Source organism: Ranitomeya imitator, chromosome 1 (assembly GCF_032444005.1).
Source record: "Ranitomeya imitator isolate aRanImi1 chromosome 1, aRanImi1.pri, whole genome shotgun sequence".
In the NCBI taxonomy this organism is placed as follows: domain Eukaryota; kingdom Metazoa; phylum Chordata; class Amphibia; order Anura; family Dendrobatidae; genus Ranitomeya; species Ranitomeya imitator.
In genome coordinates this window covers 171,912,770-171,933,770 of record NC_091282.1, presented here as the reverse complement: position 1 = coordinate 171,933,770, position 21,001 = coordinate 171,912,770, and the positions used below count along the sequence as shown (strand labels likewise).

Below are 21,001 nucleotides of genomic sequence, written 5' to 3'. Positions count from 1 at the left end.
TCAGGTTCCCATCATGTCGCTGATGCAGAGCTAGCGTTCTGCACCAGAATCTCGGCGCTGGGAGGTGTCTAGGGGCCTGATCATTGCAAGACCACCAACTGTAATCAAACTGTCATGGTCCAGTCCGGAGTTTACTTTCTTCTTTCCTCTCTCGAGACTGGTCATGCAGGGGTTAATCTTCTCAGCCTCATTCTGGAGCTAGCTGGGCTATTTCAGTCCGTCACAGCCTGCTGACCAGTGTTAGTGATAGTTCTTGCTTCCTGGCCTGAGCCCCTGACCTGTACTAGTGATCCGTGTGCCTCTGACTGCCTGTACCCGTGTATGACTCGATCTGATCTCTGGACTTTGCCCCTGGTTTTCCTTTTCTGATACCACAGTCCCCGACTGGCTTCGACTCTGGTTTGTACCCCGACTTCGTCTTACGTCTCACGTTTTGGTTACCACATTCCCGGTAGGCTCTGACTTCTTGTTTGTCCCTGACTATTCTTCTGACTGCCCCTGTGTACTGAGCTGACCTCTCTGTGTATGACCTTGGCTTGTCTAACTACTCTTTCGTTACCTGTGGCACCTGTGCTGCTATTCAGTGTTGCTACGCTGTGTGTACAACCTCTCTTCCCACACCAGCTCCCCCTGGTGGAGGTTGCACTATACTGCACTGCAGCAGCACATTACACAAACATTTGTTTTTATGAACCACTGGCAGTCGGGAAGAGGTTAGATAGGAGAACAATGTACAGGAGTGCTTCATAACGAAGTGCTGTGTATGTTCTTGGATCATATCTGAAAAGTCTCTCTAAACTAGAGAAAATGATGCGTTTTGATCGCATTGAAAATAGTCTCTCATTTTGATGCAATGGACCCAGATGTCAGATCTGCTACATGCAGCTGTCTTGGTGAAATCTTCACTGCACAGCTTAGCATGTAATACCAAGAAGCTTGCTGAGCTTTAGTTTGTCAGGAAGTAGGGTTTTTATATTGAATAAAAGATGTATATTACACCACGGGTATTTCTTAAAAATATAAAATAAAAAAGATATGATGAATGTAGAATTCCTAGATTCCTTCCTCCATATTCATCTCTTGGTTTTAGTCTCCACTTGGTATAATAAGTAGTGGAAACTATTGAGTACTGCAGAGTAGCTCACATTTAAAGGGAACTTGTCAGCAGGATTGTGCACAGTAACCTACAAACAATGTCAGGTTGGCGCCATTATACGGATTAAAATGATACCTTGGTTGATGAAATCCATCTTGTGGTTGTTGTTTAATCTTTATTTTCAGTTTTGTGTTAATGATATGCTCGTGCTTCGGGGCGGCCTGTGGAGGGGAGAGTCTTCATCTTGTGCTCTAATTTAGCATTCATAATGCAGACTGCTGACAGGTCACTGATCCCTCAGTGACCTGCCCCCTAGTATATAATGAATATATGTACATACTGAAGAAAAAAGAAACCCTTCTGCAGGCACCTGCGTTGCAGCATAATCACATTTTTACTGTCCTAATAATAACTGTGCTTGATGTTATTCAGATAGTACAAAAAAATTAATCAATTTTAAAATGGCGCCCACCGCACCTGCTCAGTAACAGCTATTAGTGTATATAGAGGTGATCCGCTATCTGCTACTGCGCAGGTGCCAGCGGCTTCCATCTTGCTGGAGAAGAAAAAGTTCCTCCTCCAAGATGGCGTCACTCGCACCTGCGCAGTAGCGGCTGTCGGATCACCTCTATATCACCTCTAGCAGTTTAATATTCTCTTAAATTGAAGTAGATCTGCAGTTCTCTTCAGTGGCTGCTACGCATTGAACAGCGCTGTGCTGTGCAGCTTCATCCATTTTTTCATCCAGGTTGCTGCCTGAGCTGGCTACAGCTGATCGGTAGGGATCTCCGGTATTGGACCTCCGTCCATCTGATATTGTTATAGATAGCTTATCAATATCATATGCCCGGCCAACCTCTCTGATATCCGAACATTATATTTAGACCTGTATTATAAGACTGCATGTGTTCTATACTGTGTTCTTGGGAGGGCAAAAAGGTGAACAGGACAAGTAAATAATATAACAGAGGTTATTGCAGGAAGTAAATAGAATATTAAATATTTGTTGCTTTTTCTACTTTTCCACATCCAGATCCTGTGGTGATAATGCTCATTGTTCACCCTGATGGAAACCACTGTCTTCTGGGGAGAAAGAATATTTTTCCTTCTGGAATGTTCTCTTGTTTAGCAGGATTCATTGAACCAGGTAAATATATCATATAGATGTTAATGTTAAATATAGTTTCATATATATACATGGAAACCGTTTTCGCAGCATCAATTTACTCCCACACACAAAAACATACTGATATCTAGGGAGTCAAGCAAATTAGACCATGAGCCCCACTAGGGAGAGGAACAGATGTCATTGCACTCCATGCAACTTCAGAAAATATTATCATTTTTTTTGCATCCTATATTTAACTATACACGATCAACAGAGCACTTAAGACGTCTGCATATGACTCTGCCAAGATGTCTCTGAATATCCTTCCAGAGTCTGAAGCTTTATAGAGATAATGCAGCTACAGGAGATGAAGCCAATCTGAGAGAAAGTCATTCTCTACATAGAGAAGGATGAGATGGTTTCTTGTCTCAGATCTATTGTATAGATAGCGCTTCATGAATGCTGTGTATTCAGATCAAGAAGCAGTCATATCGCTATCCTGCAATTACATGATCAACAGCTTCTAGGCAAGTAGTGTGTATTAACAGACCCTAATCGGCTCTGCTGAGTGCATGTTATGAGGTTCCAGTGCAACTGTAACTGGAGCCAACTTGTCAGCGCAAGTAACATGGTAAATCAGTCATTTAAAAAAAAATAATAATGTTAAAATGTTCTTGACCTGTCCTCGAAATGTTCTTCTGTAACTTTAAGAACATTAAGTGTAAAAAAAACTTAGAGAAAGTAAAGAAATCAAAACTATACAAACTCTAAGGCCTCTTTCACACTTCCGTTTTTACAATCTGCACAGGATCCATCAAAATGTTGAAAAGACGGATCCTGTGCTGATTGTAAAAAAAAACGATGCACTGGAGCCGTTTTTTGACGGTTCCAGTGCATCCTAGAAGGCTATGTGCACACATTGTGTATGCGTCTTCGCCACGGTTTTTCGCTGCGAAAACACATACACAACACAACCCATGATGAAAATAATAATAATAAAAAAAATAAAAATCGTGATATTCTTACCTTCCGGTGTCCCGCGCAGCCCCTGCAGCCTTCTTGATACTCGCGATGCTGCCGGCAGCTCCAATTCCCAGTAATGCCTTGTGAGACAATGACCTGTGATGACGTAGCGGTCTCGTGAGACCGCTACATCATCGGGTCATTTCGCTATGAATCACTGGGAATCGGAGCTGCCGGCAGCATTGCGAGCATCGGGAAGGCTGCAGGAACTGTGTGGGACGCCGGAAGGTAAGAATATCACAATTTTCTATTTTTTTTTTTTAAATTATTTTTACATTATATCTTTTTACTAATGATGCTGCATAGGCAGCATCAATAGTAAAAAGAGAGAGAGCAATCCGTCTCTAATACAAGTTTATGAGAAAAAAACTGATCCAGCAGCAACATTTGCTGTATCCGTTTTTTTCACAAAGCGATGGATTGTGACGGAAAAAGAAAGACGGAAGTGAGAAAGAGACCTAAATTAATACAATTGTAATGAAAAGGGGATACAATTTCACTAAAGTATTTTTCTTTTATTAATTACCGTATATACTCGAGTATAAGCCGAGATTTTCAGCCCAAATTTTTGGGCTGAAAGTGCCCCCCTCGGCTTATACTCGAGTCACGGTAGCGGTGGGGTCGGCGGGTGAGGGGGTGAGGGCGCTGGGGTATACTTACCTAGTCCCAGCGATCCTCGCGCTGTCCCTGCCGTCCCACGGGCTTCGGCGCTGCAGCTTCTTCCCCTCTTCAGCGGTCACGTGGGACCGCTCATTACAGAAATGAATAAGCGGCTCCACCTCCCATAGGGGCGGAGCCGCTTATTCATTTCTCTAATCAGCGGTGCCGGTGACCGCTGATAGAGAAAGAAGCTGCGGCACCGAAGACAGGAGGGGACAGCGCGAGGATCGCCAGGACTAGGTAAGTATAGCATATTCACCTGTCCTCGTTCCAGCCGCCGGGCGCCGCTCCATCTTCCCGGCCGGCGCCTCCATCTTCCCGGCGTCTGCGCTCTCTGACTGATCAGGCAGAGGGCGCGATGACGCATATAGTGTGCGCGGCGCCCTCTGCCTGATCAGTCAGAGCAGAGACGCCGGGAAGATGGAGGCGCCGGAACGAGACGCCGGGAGCTGCAATCAAGGGAGGTGAGTATGTGGTTTTTTTTCTTTATTGCGGCAGCAGCAGCGGCGGCACAAATTTATGTGGAACATCTATGGGGCACAGTGAACGGTGCAGAGCACCGTATATGGCACAGCACAGCTATGGGGCACAGTGAACGGTGCAGAGCACCGTATATGGCACAGCACAGCTATGGGGCACAGTGAACGGTGCAGAGCACCGTATATGGCACAGCACAGCTATGGGGCACAGTGAACGGTGCAGAGCACCGTATATGGCACAGCACAGCTATGGGGCACAGTGAACGGTGCAGAGCACCGTATATGGCACAGCACAGCTATGGGGCACAGTGAACGGTGCAGAGCACCGTATATGGCACAGCACAGCTATGTATGGGGCACAGTGAACGGTGCAGAGCACCGTATATGGCACAGCACAGCTATGGGGCACAGTGAACGGTGCAGAGCACCGTATATGGCACAGCTATGGGGCACAGTGAACGGTGCAGAGCACCGTATATGGCACAGCACAGCTATGGGGCACAGTGAACGGTGCAGAGCACCGTATATGGCACATCTATGGGGCACAATGAACGGTTCAGAGCACCGTATATGGCACAGCTAGGGGGCACAATGAACGGTGCAGAGCACTATATGGTTCACACCTATGGGGAAATATGAACGGTGCAGAGCACTATATGGCACAGCAATGGGGAAATAATGATCTATTTTTATTTTTGAAATTCACCGGTAAATGCTGCATTTCCACCCTAGGCTTATACTCGAGTCAATAAGTTTTCCCAGTTTTTTGTGGCAAAATTAGGGGGGTCGGCTTATACTCGGGTCGGCTTATACTCGAGTATATACGGTATTCTAATTATTCCAAAAACAAAATTACAAATATACATGGCTTCAAAGTAAAGCCCCATCATTCACATAATGGAAAAACATTGCACAAACTATTAACCAAATGAAAAATAATTTTATAGCTTTTAAACCCCCAGATATGGAAAGATTAACAAAATTCTGGCTGGTCATGAACAGGAGACAATGGCCTGGTCTTTCACCAGTTAAGCCATGTAGAGAAATGTTAAATACCGTGACCAAATAAACCAGTGTATGACAGCAAACCTAAGAGAGTCCTAAAACATAGCAAGCGGATGCAATTGACTGGTTTCCATTATTTATAATGGTGGACTGACACAGCAGTTAGGCGAATACAGACCTCTATCCATATATTTCTATGGGAGATTAAAAAATTGCTTAAATTGCTTAAAAAAATTAGGACCCACATGCATCAGACATTTATAACATATCCTATAGATATCCTATAGGTTGTTATAAATGTTCCAGAAGATACTACCAGCTATTACCCAGTACAAAGATTATTCATTTTCCACCTTGAAGAAAGACCTCCTACAATCATTCACATATTTTTATGTACATTTTTCTAGAGGATGGATCTCAGAACTGCAGATATTTTTAGGACTTTCTGTTCGTTACCTATTGACAATGAAGTCTGCCTCCCTTCATCTGGAAGTAGCTGATTACAGAGAATAGTAGCCATGATATAATAGCCTTCAGGCACTTTGACTACATTGCTCCAGGCTGTGACTAATATGGTGCCATACTACGCAGCTCTCTTAAAATATAACTTTTATTAAATATCTATAATATAAGGCTGGGAGCGTCACTCTGTCCGAAGCCTTTATAGACTGCGCAAGCGCCGGCTGTTGTGAATTCTGTTATCGAACTCCCTCCTGTGGTCATGAATGGTACTTCGGCGAGTTCTGTCCATGGACTCCCTCTGGTGGCTGTGAGTGGAGCTGCTGCTTCTGAGGTTCCTTCCACAGGTGATTTAGTTTATTCTTTGGCTGGCTGCTCTATTTAACTCCACTCAGATCGTTACTCTATGCCAGCTGTCAATGTTCTAGTACTGGTTCAGTTCGGTCTTGGATCTTTCTGGTGACCTGTCTACTCCAGCAGAAGCTAAGTCCCTGCTAGTTTATTATTTGTTCATTGTTTTCTTGTCCAGCTTGCTATCATGATTTTGCCTTGCTAGCTGGAAGCTCTGGGATGCAGAGTGGCACCTCCGCACCGTGAGTCGGTGCGGAGGTCTTTTTGCACACTCTGCGTGGTATTTTTGTAGGGTTTTGTGCTGACCGCAAAGATACCTTTCCTATCCTCAGTCTGTTTAGTAAGTCTGGCCTCCCTTTGCTGAAACCTGTTTCATCTCTGTGTTTGTGACTTTCATCTTTACTCACAGTCAATATATGTGGGGGGCTTCCTTTACCTTTGGGGAATTTCTCTGAGGCAAGGTAGGCTTTATTTTCTATCTCTAGGGCTAGTTAGCTCTTAGGCTGTGAAGAGGCGTCTAGGGAGAGTCAGGAACGCTCCACGGCTATTTCTAGTGTGTGTGATAGGATTAGGGGTTGAGGTCAGCAGAGCTCCCACTTCCCAGAGCTTGTCCTTTGTTAGTTTAACCATCAGGTCTTTTCGTCTGCTCCTAACCACCAGGTCCATAACAGCCGGCGCAGTCTGGACCCCACAGAGTGACGCAGCCCAGGAGATCGCGGTATGCGTAAGCACTGAACGCACACCGCGATCTCCAACGGACGTGCCAGGAGGGTGAGTATGCTATATTCACCTGTCCCGTTCCAGCGCTGCGTGCCGATCCATCTTCCGGGTCCTCTGCCTGTGATGTTCACAGTTCAGAGGGTGCGATGACGCGCTTAATGCGCGCCACCCTCTGACTGAACAGTCACAGCCAGAGGACCCGGAAGACGCCGGAGCGCCACGCAGCGCTGGATCAGGGCCAGGTGAATATAGCAAGTGTCGGGGGCCTGAGCTAGCGGCAACTCCGGCACCTGACCCCCACAGCGCGCTGGTGTCCCCGCCTGCTCAGGCCCCCCAGCACTCGGCGCCCAGCGACGATAGGTGAGTATGTTATTTTTTTTTATATATATATTGAAGCAGAATACGGGGCATATACTATGGAGCATCTTATGGGGGCCATAAACCTTTATGGAGCAGTGTACGGGGCATATACTATGGAGCATCTTATGGGGGCCATCAACCTTTATGGGCCAGCATACGGGGCATATACTATGGAGCATCTTATGGGGGCCATCAACCATAATGCAGCAGCATACGGGGCATATACTATGGAGCATCTTATGGGGGCCATCAACCATAATGCAGCAGCATATGAGGCATATACTATGGAGCATCTTATGGGGGCCATTTACCATAATGCAGCAGCATATGAGGCATATACTATGGAGCATCTTATGGGGGCCATCAACCATAATGCAGCAGCATATGAGGTATATACTATGGAGCATCTTATGGGGGCCATCAACCATAATGGAGCAGCATATGAGGCATATACTATGGAGCATCTTATGGGGCCATCAACCTTTATGGAGCAGCATATGGGGCATATGGATGGGAGCAGCAAATTACAGAATGGTGGCGCAGGATGGGAGCAGCACATGATAGAACGGGGCGCAGGATGGGAGCAGCACACGACAGAACAGGGGTGCAGGATAACAGCAGCACATGACAGAACGGGGGTGCAGGATGGAAGCAGCACATGACAGAACGGGGGCGCAGGATGGGAGCAGCACATGACAGGATGGGGGCGCAGGATGGGAGCAGCACATGACAGAATGGAGGCGCAGGATGGGTGCAGCACATGTCAGAATGGAGGCGCAGGATGGGTGCAGCACATGTCAGAATGGGGGGCAGGATGGGAGCAGCACATGACAGCATGGGGGCGCAGGATGGGTGCAGCACATGACAGGATGGGGGCGCAGGATGGAGCAGCACATGACAGGATGGGGGCGCAGGATGGAGCAGCTCATGACAGGATGGAGACCATATACCAATATAAATGCTCACCACCCGGGAGTAGAATGGGTTCAATAGCTAGTCTAATATATAAAGCTGAATGTGTGTGTATGTGTGTGTGTATGTCCAGGATTGGCATCTGCACCGTTGCAGCTACAGCTACAAAATTTTGCACAGTCACACGTCTGAACCCCAAGAGTGTCATAGGCTATGTTGTGAGGTGACATTTTAACCCCGCACGTTCCAATTCACAAAAATATTTTGCCCCTATCTACATAATGGGGAAAAAGTGAAAGGAAAAGTGTTGGAGGCGAATTGACAGATGCCAGATGTGAACAAGGGGGACTTAAAGAGTGAGAGCGATGGCGCCAAAGAGTATATACCCTACAGTTGCTAAGGTGGGGCCTCGACATGGGATACTCACCACACACGGGGATATGAACACACACACAAAATGCGCAACACACTACCACGTGTTTGAACACATATACCACCCTCAGCACACATTTCACCACACATACACCAACCACGCCACATAAAAGTCGAAACACAAAAGTCGCCACTCAAACCTCGCCATGCGCAAAATTCGCCACATGCAAAACTCGCCACACGTGCAAAACTCACCTTATGGAAAACTCACCACATGTAAAACTTGCACAAGCGGAAAAATTGCCACATGCACAAAAGTGGCAACACATGCAAAAGTTGCCTCACACAAATCTTGCACATACTCAAAACGTACCACAAATGTACCATATAGGAAATCCGGCAGCTGTCAGTCATATGACCTGTCTATTATGTGTATGTGTGAGCTAATATATACTGCCGGGGGGAGGGCTTCCTGTTGGCTGGGGATTTATCAGGCTGCCAATTTAGCTTACAAATACTGAGGTAAAAATACTGACCAAATAACGTGTGAACGAGGTCTAATACAGGAGGAGATGACACACAGGTACATACTATATACAGGGGAGATGACACACAGGTATATACTATATAAAGGAGGAGATGACATACAGGTACATACTATATACAGGGGAGATGACACACAGGTACTGTATATACTATATACAGGAGCAGATGACACACAGGTATATACTATATACAGGAGGAGATGACTTACAGGTATATACTATATATAGGAGCAGATGACACACAGGTATATACTATGTACAGGAGGAGATGACTTACAGGTATATACTATATACAGGAGGAGATGACATAAATACATAAAGAAGGTAATCCTGGGAGGCCTATCATCTCTGGTATTGGGACTTTAAATGAGAATATCTCAGGTTGGATGGAGAACATTCTGAAACCCTTGGTGAGGCGCACACTCAGCTATATCCAGGACACCACGGATATTCTTTGCAAATTGTCAGCGCTGGGCCCACTTCCAGAGAACACGCTACTAGCCACCATGAATGTAGAGTCTCTCTATTCCAACATTCCTCATGAGGATGGAATTGCAGCATGTAAATATTTCCTTCAAAAGAACAGTCTAGCCACAGAACCAACACATTAATTTATCAGGTTTGTGCTCCATCACAATTATTTGTCTTTTTGGAACAATTTATACCAACAGTGTATGGGCAGCGCCATGGGAAGCAAAATGTCCCCACAATATGCTAATTTATTTATGGCGAAACTAGAGGAAGAATTGTTGTCATCTTGTTCTGTTAAACCTTTTGCATACTTCTGCTACATTGATGATCTGCTAATAATATGGACAGGCTCAAAAGATGATCTACTCACCTTCCACGATAACTTCAACAAGTTCCACCCAACCATCAAGCTCACCCTCAACGTTTCAAAGACCCAAATACATTTTCTGGACATGACCATACAAATCAAGGACAATGCCATACAGACATCCATTTACCACAAGCCCACCGGACGTCCGGCTTATCTTAGATGGAACAGCTTTCATCCAAGACACACAAAAAAATCCATCATCTAAAGTCAAGCTCTGAGGTATATTCGGATCTGTTCAGACAGCAAAGACCGGGAACTACTGCTGCGATCACTGAGGAATACATTCCTACAACAAGGATACCATCCACTGGTAATAGATGAGCAGATCCACAGGGCTACAAGGATCCCAAGAAACAGCCTCCTGGATTACAAACTGCGAGAGGATAACAACAGGGTACCTCTTGTGGTCACATACAACCCCCACATGAGCATCCTAAGGAAAATTGGTGCTGATCTCCAACCTATATTCAATAGAGATCACAAATTGAAAGACATATTCCCAGAACTACCACTTCTCTCCTATAAATAGCCCCCTAACTTAAGGAATCTGCTTGACAGAAGTGTCCTCTCATCACCATCAGTGACTGGCACATTCCCCTGTAACAATAAAAAATGCAAAACGTGTACCCACATATTACCAGCAGATATAGTCTGTGTACCAAACACAAATCAGGACTATAAGGTCATGGGTTCCTTTTCTTGTACATCCTCCAACCTGGTGTACATGATACAATGTACGAGGTGTCCTGGAAGTATCTATATTGGGGAAACTATGCAAACTATGCAAAGACCACAAACTAGGATGAATCTACACAGACACACAATCAGGAATGAAGTGGACTCACCTGTGGGAAAACATTTCTCTGGACCTGGACACAGTATGACAGACTTAAAAGTCTTAATACTAAAAGGTAATTTTTAGGACCACAGGGAAAGAAAAATTTGGGAATACAAACTAATGAATATGTTTAATTTGTTGACAATAGGACTCAATTTAACACCTGGATTTATGAGTCACTACATGGATACAATTCACACCTCCACCAGATGGACTCCAGATAACTAAGAACATTATTCCCACTGCCTCTCCATTTGTAAGAAAATGCCTAATTTTATTACCTTGGCTTATCTATGGACTCATCACACTTCCCACCCCCTAACAAATGTCCTCCTGTACTATTCTTTAAATGTGCTTGTTTCTTATTAATCTATTTGTAATCTTGCCTGAAGAAGGAGCCACTGTGCTCTGAAAGCTTGCAAACATATTATTTTCTGGTTAGCCAATAAAAGGTATCACTCCTAGAATACTTCTGTCATCATTGGGCAGAAAAATATTCACACAGGTATATACTATATACAGGAGGAGATGACATACAGGTATATACTACATACAGGAGGAGATGACACACAGGTATATACTATATAAAAGAGGAGATGACATACAGCAGGTATATACTATATACAGGAGATGGCATACAGGTATATACTATATAGGAGGAGATCACATACAGGTATATACTGTATACAGAAGAGATGACATACAGGTATATACTATACACAGGAGGAGATTACACATAGGTATATACAATATATAGCAGGAGATGACATACAGCAGGTATATATTATTTACAGGGGAGATGACATACAGGTATATATTATATACAGGGGAGATGACATACTGGTATATACTGGGGAGATGACATACAGGTATATACTATATACAGGAGATGACATACAGGTGTATACTATATATAAGGGAGATGACAAACATGTATATACTTATGGGAGAGATGTGTGAGGTGAAAATGAGAGGAGTGAGGGAAAATAGTGGAGTGATCAGAAAATGACAGATGTGAGGTTGAAATTACAAGTGTTATAGGGAATGAGAGGAGTGAGGGGGGAACGAGGGAGAAAATGAGAGATGTGAGGGGGGAAAATGAGAGGCGTGATGGGAAAATGAGAGAAGTGAGGTGCTAAATGAGAGGCCTGATGGGAAAATAAGAGAAGTGAGGTGCTATAACTAACCACAGATATTTACTATGTCCAGGCAACGCCGGGCTCTTAAGCTAGTGCTGAGTAAAATTCAACCCTAAATAATATCTACAGATGAAAGTAAAATTATACATGAACAACCTCAACGGTAGGTCTATACAAAAACACAAAAAGTAAGACCTATTGTAGCCTGCTGTTGTATCTATGTGAATTTGGTTAGTGAATTGGCCCATATACATACAATGAAATAATTGCATTATTATTGGGACCTAATATGGCATTTTAGTTTGGCTTGTCCTTCGGCCTAGTTTAAATTTTTCCATTTTATTGAAGTATATCAAAGTTTACATTGGGATCACATCACACAAAGTTTGAGGTTGTGTAGGTATATTTTTATTTGCACCTGAAGATATTATTTAGGGTTCAATTTTATTCATCATATTTAATAAAAGTTATGTTTTAAGAGAGCAAAATATTTTCTGTGAATGTCTCTCTCTCTGAGTTTGCCACATTAGTTGCCTTGTCATTGTCTCTCTCCCAAAGGGGAAACGATAGAAGATGCTGTCCGTAGAGAAGTGAAGGAGGAGAGCGGCGTTAATGTTGGCCATGTTCAGTACGTTTCCTGCCAGCCCTGGCCAATGCCCTCCTCCCTTATGATCGGCTGCTTAGGTGTTGCAATATCTACAGAAATTACAGTTGACAAGACTGAAATAGAAGACGCTCGTTGGTTCACTAGAGAACAGGTAAAGTTCAATTTAATTTCCTTCTTGTATTGATTCTTTTTTGATTACTCTGGTTTTGTAAGACATATCGCAGGGTTTCGGAGGCACAGGGGGCAATGTTTAGATTCTAGGACTTCACTGTAATGATAAAATGTATGAATGTAAAAGAAAGCCGGTTCCATCAGGATCTGTTCATTCCTAAGCAAGCTCCTGAGACTTGATGGAGTGTGTAAAACAATCCTTTTTATTTTATTTGTGAGCTGAAATATTAGAGCCGGGCTGCAAAGCCGCAGATGTTATAGTGGTTAGATGAAAGCTTTGCTTTAGGCAATGTCTTGTTCATATGGGGACTTCTTCCAAGCGTACTAATGTTAGGCTTTGTATTGTGTTCTGTTTCCCAATTCAGGGATTCTCTCAATGATTACATGAATTCTTCAATAAAAATAAAGTATTAGATCATGGGTGTCAATATATTTCACGTTTTTCTGTGCTAATCCCCATTGTATAATGTACAGCTGTCATGTTCTCTATGGGGACGGAGTTACTATAGAAAACTGATATAAGGTCCTTATACACTGCACAATAATCATGAACGTGCACTCTTAGCAACGCTCGTTTCAAGAGAATCATGTGAAGCGCTCATGATCATTCTCGGCAGCACATTTTCATGTGTAAACAGGACTCGGCACTGCTGAGAACAATGGCAGCCTGCGTGCACTAAATAATATTCCATATCGTCTGGTGCTTATACACCCTGGTCGGTCTGTGTCAGCCGGCTATTATACGACCGCCATCCATTAAGCATGCTACGAGTCGTCCTTCCTTTGACTCTGCGCATCGTGTAGGGTATATGCACCTTGAGGGAGTTCACAAGAGAATAAATTACACATTGTAAAAGTGTGGGAAGTGCAAATTCTTCTAGGATACCAATTATACTCTTAAAAAGAAGGACCTGTCACCAGGTCAAAAGTGGCCTGTTTTTATGGTATTTTATTCTCGCTGCTCCCTTGGTTATTTGGGGTTGTTTTTTTTTTGTTTTTTTAAATACAGTTCCAGTCATATGGACCTTTTTATTTAGCGCCAAATTTTATGGGCGTAACCAGAGTGGCATGACTCATAGGATTCTCTGGGGCATGTCTTTAGCCTGCTGTGTATTAGCCTGTGAGCAACATCCCCCTTGGAAAAGGCACTAAATGTATAGGCTCATAGCTATGGAGCTGTTAAACAGAATAATAAAAAAAAACAACCAGAATATTCAAAAAACAGCGAAAATAAAAGTAAAATCTGGCCAATTTTCTTCTTATTGCCTTTAAAGAGGTATTCCAGTCTCATTAAGTAATGGCACATCACTAGGATGTCGAGCCGCTAATTCATCTGAGTGGACCTGAGTTAAAAACCTATGAAGAGGCCAAAGCACTGATTTGTGTAGCGGCTCATGAAAAGTCTTAAACTACTAATCTTACCACTCCATAGTGTAGCAAACAAAAGTGATAACCGAAGAAGAAAGGTCAGGCACTCAGCCGAGCGCTTCTGCCCCCTTGTTTCTGCAATCGTTTGAGATCTTAAATTAGTTGATTTTCTCTTGTCAGTGCAGATTTTCTCACAGACTGACCAGTCATTCTGTCCATAAAATGGCTGCTAGTGGAGGAGCACGTGACCAGATCTGTCCATCCGCCTCCTTCAATAGAAAATCATCTTTCCCATGTGAAGTGGTTTATAGTTGGAGGAGACTGATGGACAGGTCTGGTCACACACTCCTCCACCAGCAGCCATTTTATGACCAGAATTGCTGATCACTTTGTGAGGAAAGCTGCACTAACTAGAGAAAGTGGACAGGCCATACGTTCTATGAAATGATTCTTTGCTTTGGACAGTTTCTATTTCTTAGAAGGATCTATTAGAAATAAGTTCTTTACATTGTGTTCCTTTAGTGAGACCCTCACTGATCTACTGTAATCTGTAGGAAAACCTCTTAGCAAGTGTCACCACACGAGGAACTAAATATTACACACTGGCTAATCAAATCCATGGGATGTATGTTTAATGCAAGACAGGTCCTGCAGACTGAGTGATGCCATTTCTTACAGCTCGTTATTCTGTTCAAAAGTCAAGTATCATACAATGAGGACCCCCTTTATAAATGCAGAATTCTTTAGCGGGGATATTCAATACAGAAAAAATCTTTTTAAGGCATGGTTGCTCTTAACCCCTTAATGACAGCCAATACGTCTTTTAACTGACCTGAGATATAAGAGAATAGTATCCCCATACAGGTGACAATCCAGCAGCTGTCGGCTGTCCACTATAGCTGACAACTTGCTGCATCAGCCACGATCAGCATTTGCATCTTCCAAATCTGTTTAACCCCATAGATGCTGCTGTCAATAGTGACTACATCATTATATATGGTTAACAGAGTGTAGGGGCTTCCTCTTCATCCAAACTGGTGCCCTAAGATCTTGATTGTGTGGTCCTGATGTTTGCCATGGCAATTCACGTCCAAATAGCGGCCTTAAGGTACCGTCACACATAGCGACGCTGCAGCGATACCGACAACGATCCGGATCGCTGCAGCGTCGCTGTTTGGTCGCTGGAGAGCTGTCACACAGACAGCTCTCCAGCGACCAACGATCCCGAGGTCCCCGGTAACCAGGGTAAACATCGGGTAACTAAGCGCAGGGCCGCGCTTAGTAACCCGATGTTTACCCTGGTTACCATCCTAAAAAGTAAAAAAACAAACGCTACATACTTACCTACAGCCGTCTGTCCTCGGCGCTCTGCTTCTCTGGTCTGGCTGTGAGCGCCGGGCAGCCAGAAAGCAGAGCGGTGACGTCACCGCTCTGCATTCCGGCTGACCGACTCTCACAGCCGGTACAGGAGGAGAGCAGAGCGCAGCGCTGGAGGACAGACGGCTGTAGGTAAGTATGTAGTGTTTGTTTTTTTACTTTTAGGATGGTAACCAGGGTAAACATCGGGTTACTAAGCGCGGCCCTGCACTTAGTTACCCGATGTTTACCCTGGTTACCAGCGAAGACATCGCTGAATCGGTGTCACACACGCCGATTCAGCGATGTCTACGGGGAGTCCAGCGACGAAATAAAGTTCTGGACTTTCTTCCCCGACCAGCGATCTCCCAGCAGGGGCCTGATCGCTGCTGCCTGTCACACTGGACGATATCGCTAGCGAGGACGCTGCAACGTCACGGATCGCTAGCGATATCGTCTAGTGTGACAGTACCTTTACAGTCTGCCGGCTCTGGTAACCTGTTCAGAAGTTACCGACATTTAGGTGGTAAAAATACACATTTTCACTTCTGTCATACCACTTTGCATTAATTCCTGTAAAGCACCTAAAGGGTTAATAAACTACCTGACGGCAGCTTTCAATATGTCAGGAAGTTCTGTTTTTAAAATGGTATCACGTTTGGGGGTTTCCCAATATATGGGTCCCCTAAAGTCACTTTAAACATGGATAAGTCCCTAAAAAAATAAATTTTGTAAATTTCCTTGAAAAAATGAAAATTTGCTGCTACATTTTTAAACCTCCTAAAATGCTAACAAAATAAAATAACATTTTACAAATGGCGCTGATGTAAAGCAGACATGTGGGAAATGTTATTTATTAATGGTTTGCTGTGGTATGACCATCTGGATTAAAGGGATAATCATTCAAATTTAGAAAATTGCTAATTTTTTAACATTTTGCTCAAATTTTTGATATTTTTTATAAATAAACACAAAACATATTCACCTAAATTTACCATTATCATAAAGTATAATGTGTCTCGAAAAAAGAGTCTCAAAATCACTGGGATTTGTTGAAGCGTTGCAGAGTTATTACCACATAAAGTGACACTGGTCAGATTTCAAAAACTTGGCTGTCACTAAGGGGTTAAAATGAAAAACAGAGGCATTCTGACCTATCTGCAGTCCTATGAATCCGGTGCTCGCTGCTCTGAAGGTCTATGCCAGCTGCAGAAGTGATGCCTGCTCCATTCAGAGGTCACAGGAGCGCTGAATCCAGTGATTGGCTGCAGCGGGTAGGTGGCTAACAGAGCACGTCATCTCATGCTCTTCTACTCTCCTGCCCACTGCAGCCAATCACAGGCTTCAGCAGTACTGTGATTTCCGAATGGAGCAGGCATAGCTTCTGGAGCTGGGGCAGACCTCCGGAGCGGCCTCAGTTGGAACCACGGGGCTGCTTGTAGGTGAATATGCTACAGTACCTTTTTTTATGTTAAGAGCATCCATGCTTTAATTTTTTTTTCTATATTATTGAGCCCCTTTAATATGATGTAAGGAAATGAGGTTTCTAAACTGGACAACCCCCGTTTATTGCCAGGCTTGTCAGGGATTCTTTGGAAAAACTTTTTTTTTTTTACAATTGCTACTGTTTTCCAATAATAGGGCACTAAATGCTCTTGGCATATAAACCAGGGGATATTACAAATCTGTTTAAAACATTTATAACTTTTTCTCTTTTTTCATGTAGGTTGTAGAAGCTTTAATTAAAGGAAACCAGCAAATTCTAGTAGTGCCGCCAAGACATGCCATCGCTCACCAGTTAATAAAGTACTGGATTGGAATAAATGCCAACCTGTAGTGTCCTGAACAAAATGGGCTTCTTATTTCAAAGAAATTACAATGTAATGATAAAGCATATCAATTTATAAAGATGAAAAATATAGTTTGTGATTTTATCTAAATGAGGTGTGTAAGATTAAGAACAATAGACCAATAGTAGCCAGCTCACCCTTCCTGTAGTGTTCATAGTTCACTCCGGGCTTAGGGCCTCATTATTTCCAGATGCCAACAGATCAAAGTTTCAAGTAGATGATCCACTCTGCATGATAAAATCTTTTTGGTTTATTTCACATCATTAAAATACAGGGCAATAACAGCTGAGATAAAACATCGAGTTGTTTCAGATTCGCTCAGGCATCATTATTGATGATGCACAAGTATAAGACCTTTGAACTAGGAAATCATAAGTTGTGTTTTCTCAAACTACCATATCTCACTGTAATGCTGTGAGCTACGCTATGAAATACTCTACTCTGCCCCTTCACATTGAGCTGCCCTGGCATATCACGTATGCAGGACTTTTTTCTGCTCTTTCTTGGCTGCTACAGCATCTGGGAATTTTGACGGTATGACGCTTCTTATAAAAACAATAAAGCTCAGAATCAAGGTCATTGGTAAATTTGATAATTCTGATATTAAATATATCTCACATCTATATATATTTGTAAATTTGGAATTGTTCTTTCCACAAACTTTGCATAAATTAATAGAAAATATAAGAAACTTTGTTATGTAACATATCAGAAAAACCTGAATAAGCCACCTCCTCACACTGCTTCCTACAGTCATCATCCATTCTGAAAAAAATCTCAGCTCCATCTTGAGAAAAGTGAGTTGTCGGGCCTACAAACAACATCTATAATACTCTATTAAGAGGGTATAGCGAAGAACAGAGTGCGAAAACATGCAAAAGGAGACACAGAAAAGTCTGTTACCTCACCTCAGTGCTGGTTTCACTTCTACACTGCTCAGTACTTCTTTTTAATTTTGGTTAAGGAATGAAGAGCAGGAATCCCTGTTTGTGTCTTGTCCTATATATGACCGACATCATATCAGCTAGTCTCCGGCTCAGTGTTCATTACAAATTAAGAGACAGAGCCTGCAGTGAAAAATACTGATGAAAATACAAGACATAAGATGATGGCCAGAGATAGTGTTATTCCATATGTACACAGCAACTTATTCCGAAAAGTTACTTGAAAGACCAGGTACCCTTCAACATCAATGTCTTAGATTGGGTAATGCTGCTTTATATATCTTTGTCTAGATAAATTGCCAGGTCCTTGTCAAGGCTACACACTAGTGATGAGCGAGTATACTCGTTGCTCTGGTTTTCCCGAGCATGCTCGGGTGATCTCCGTGTATTTGTTAGTGTTCGGAGATTAAGTTTTCATCCCCTCAGCTGAATGATTTACAGCTAGTAGCCAGCCTGAGTACATGTGGGGGTTGCCTGGTTGCTAGGGAATCCTCACATGTAATCAAGCTGTCTAGTAGCTGTAAATCATTCCGCTACGGCCATGAAAACTTAATCTCCGAACATTAACAAATACTCAGAGACCACCCGAGCAACGAGTACACTCGCTCATCACTACTACACACTATTACAAAGCTGCAGATCCCCACAGCGATATCTGTGCAGACTCCGAACAAGAAGGGAATGAGTGCAAGATACATCCTGTGCAAAATTTACAGTTACTCAAATTTGTATGTACAAAAATTCTGTTTATAGGGGGACATAGACTCTAATATATCTGAAAATAAAATGTTACCTATCCACATTTATGACAACCTTTTCCCAAAATCTGGTGCATAAAAGAATATGTAGCATTTTGAAATATTACTCCTAAAAAGACCTTTGTCATTTGTGCTCGCCACCATGTGTGAAAAAATGTAGGTTTCTGCTGACAAAAAAGGAGCAAAGGGACTACGAATCATTAACCAAGGCACTACACTATTTAATCTCTTTAGACTTCTTTGCCAATTTTCTTAATCGGGAAAAGATTAAAAAGGCGACACCATTTCTTGCACATAGTTCTATGACAATCCTACTATAAGTAGCTGCCATGAGGTATAGTATGTATTTATATAAAGCTCTTTGAACAGAAACTTGGAATTAATAATTCCACTATTTTTGCTGCATCTTTTTATAATCCAATACACTTTTTTTCAAATCCTTGTGTCACAAACTCTTTTTCTTGCATTTATGGTTTAGGTTTATTTCATTTCTGTACATACCGTGTACATAGCGCAAAGTTGGGGGTGCAGTATAGACTCAGGATTAGAAAACGGTACCCCAGGTTGTTATGGCTACATACGAGTATGTCGCATATGTCTTTTATATATGAGGATGAGCTGGAGCAGGACAACCATATATTACTAAAATGTCATCTTGGAAAATAGGTGGAATCGAGGAAGACAATACTTGGATTTTAGTATGCCTAGCATGAAGGGTATGGGTTGTGTATAATGGGCAATTAGAGTGAGTTGGTGGCCCTTTGCTGGAATCTGACCATTGTGATGGCGCTTATTGTTGTAAAGAAGGAGGAAGTTGCCATGCACCCGCATCTGTTCCCCATCTCAGATTTTTATATTTTTTAGTAAATGGCCAACCATTCAGCTTTAAGAAAAAAAAAAAAAAAGAGGCAGAGTAAAGCCAATAAGAGATGAAGTGGCATTTGTGCTACCGAAGTTCCACTTCCACTTTATTCTAGCAATTAAGACCAGATACTGGTGGCATATTCTAGCATTATCCTACCAATTTGAAACAAGCTACTTAATCACCAAGTTTGACCAACAGTGTAACATGTGATAGGAGCCTCCCGACTCTTCCCAGAATGATGATGTTGGGTTAGATGAGGGTCTGGCAGTTTGAATTGTAATGCACAACCTTTTTGTTCTTCTGAAGAAAAGCTGCTGCCAGAACTGTCTGGCCGGGACCTTGTCTTACAGTTAGGTCCATATGTATTTGGACAGAGACAACATTTTTTTAATTTAGGTTATAGACATTACCACAATGAATTTTAAACAAAACAATTCAGATGCAGTTGAGTTCAGACTTTCAGCTTTCATTTGAGGGTATCCACATTAAAATTGGATGAAGGGTTTAGGAGTTTCAGCTCCTTAACATGTCACCCTGTTTTTAAAGGGACCAAAAGTAATTGGACAGATTCAATAATTTTAAATAAAATGTTAATTTCTAGTACTTGGTTGAAAACCCTTTGTCGGCAATGACTGCCTGAAGTCTTGAACTCATGGACATCACCAGACTCTGTTTTTCCTCCTTTTTGATGCTCTGCCAGGCCTTCACTGCGGTGGTTTTCAGTTGCTGTTTGTTTGTGGGCCTTTCTGTCTGAAGTCTAGTCTTTCACAAGTGAAATGCATGCTCAATTGGGTTGAGATCAGGTGACTGACTTGGCCATTCAAGAATATTCCACTTCTTGCTTTAATAAACTCCTGGGTTGCTTTGGCTTCATGTTTTGGGTCATTGTACATCTGTAGTATGAAACGACGACCAATCAGTTTGGCTGGACACGGTATGTCTCTGAATACCTCAGAATTCATTTGGCTGATTCTTTCCTGTGTCGCATCATCAATAAACACTAGTGGTAGCCATGCATGCCCAAGCCATCACACTGCCTCCGCCGTGTTTTACAGATGATGTGGTATGCTTTGGATCATGAGCTGTACCATGCCTTTGCCATACTTTTCTCTTTCCATCATTCTGGTAGAGGTTGATCTTGGCTTCATCTGTCCAAAGAATGTTCTTCCAGAAC

General features: G+C 42.8%; 1 protein-coding gene across 1 annotated transcript in view; it reads left to right on the top strand.

Moving 5' to 3' along the window:
• NUDT12 (nudix hydrolase 12) overlaps window positions 1-19,870 on the top strand; it is a 42,342-nt gene extending 22,472 nt beyond the window's left edge. Inside the window, exons 5-7 of the mRNA XM_069752489.1 lie at window positions 2,130-2,243; window positions 12,467-12,666; window positions 17,137-19,870. Of these exons, the coding sequence (XP_069608590.1) occupies window positions 2,130-2,243; window positions 12,467-12,666; window positions 17,137-17,247 (425 nt within the window). The 3' untranslated portion in view covers window positions 17,248-19,870. The remainder of the gene's footprint in view (window positions 1-2,129; window positions 2,244-12,466; window positions 12,667-17,136) is intronic.
• Window positions 19,871-21,001: the final 1,131 nt, after the last annotated feature.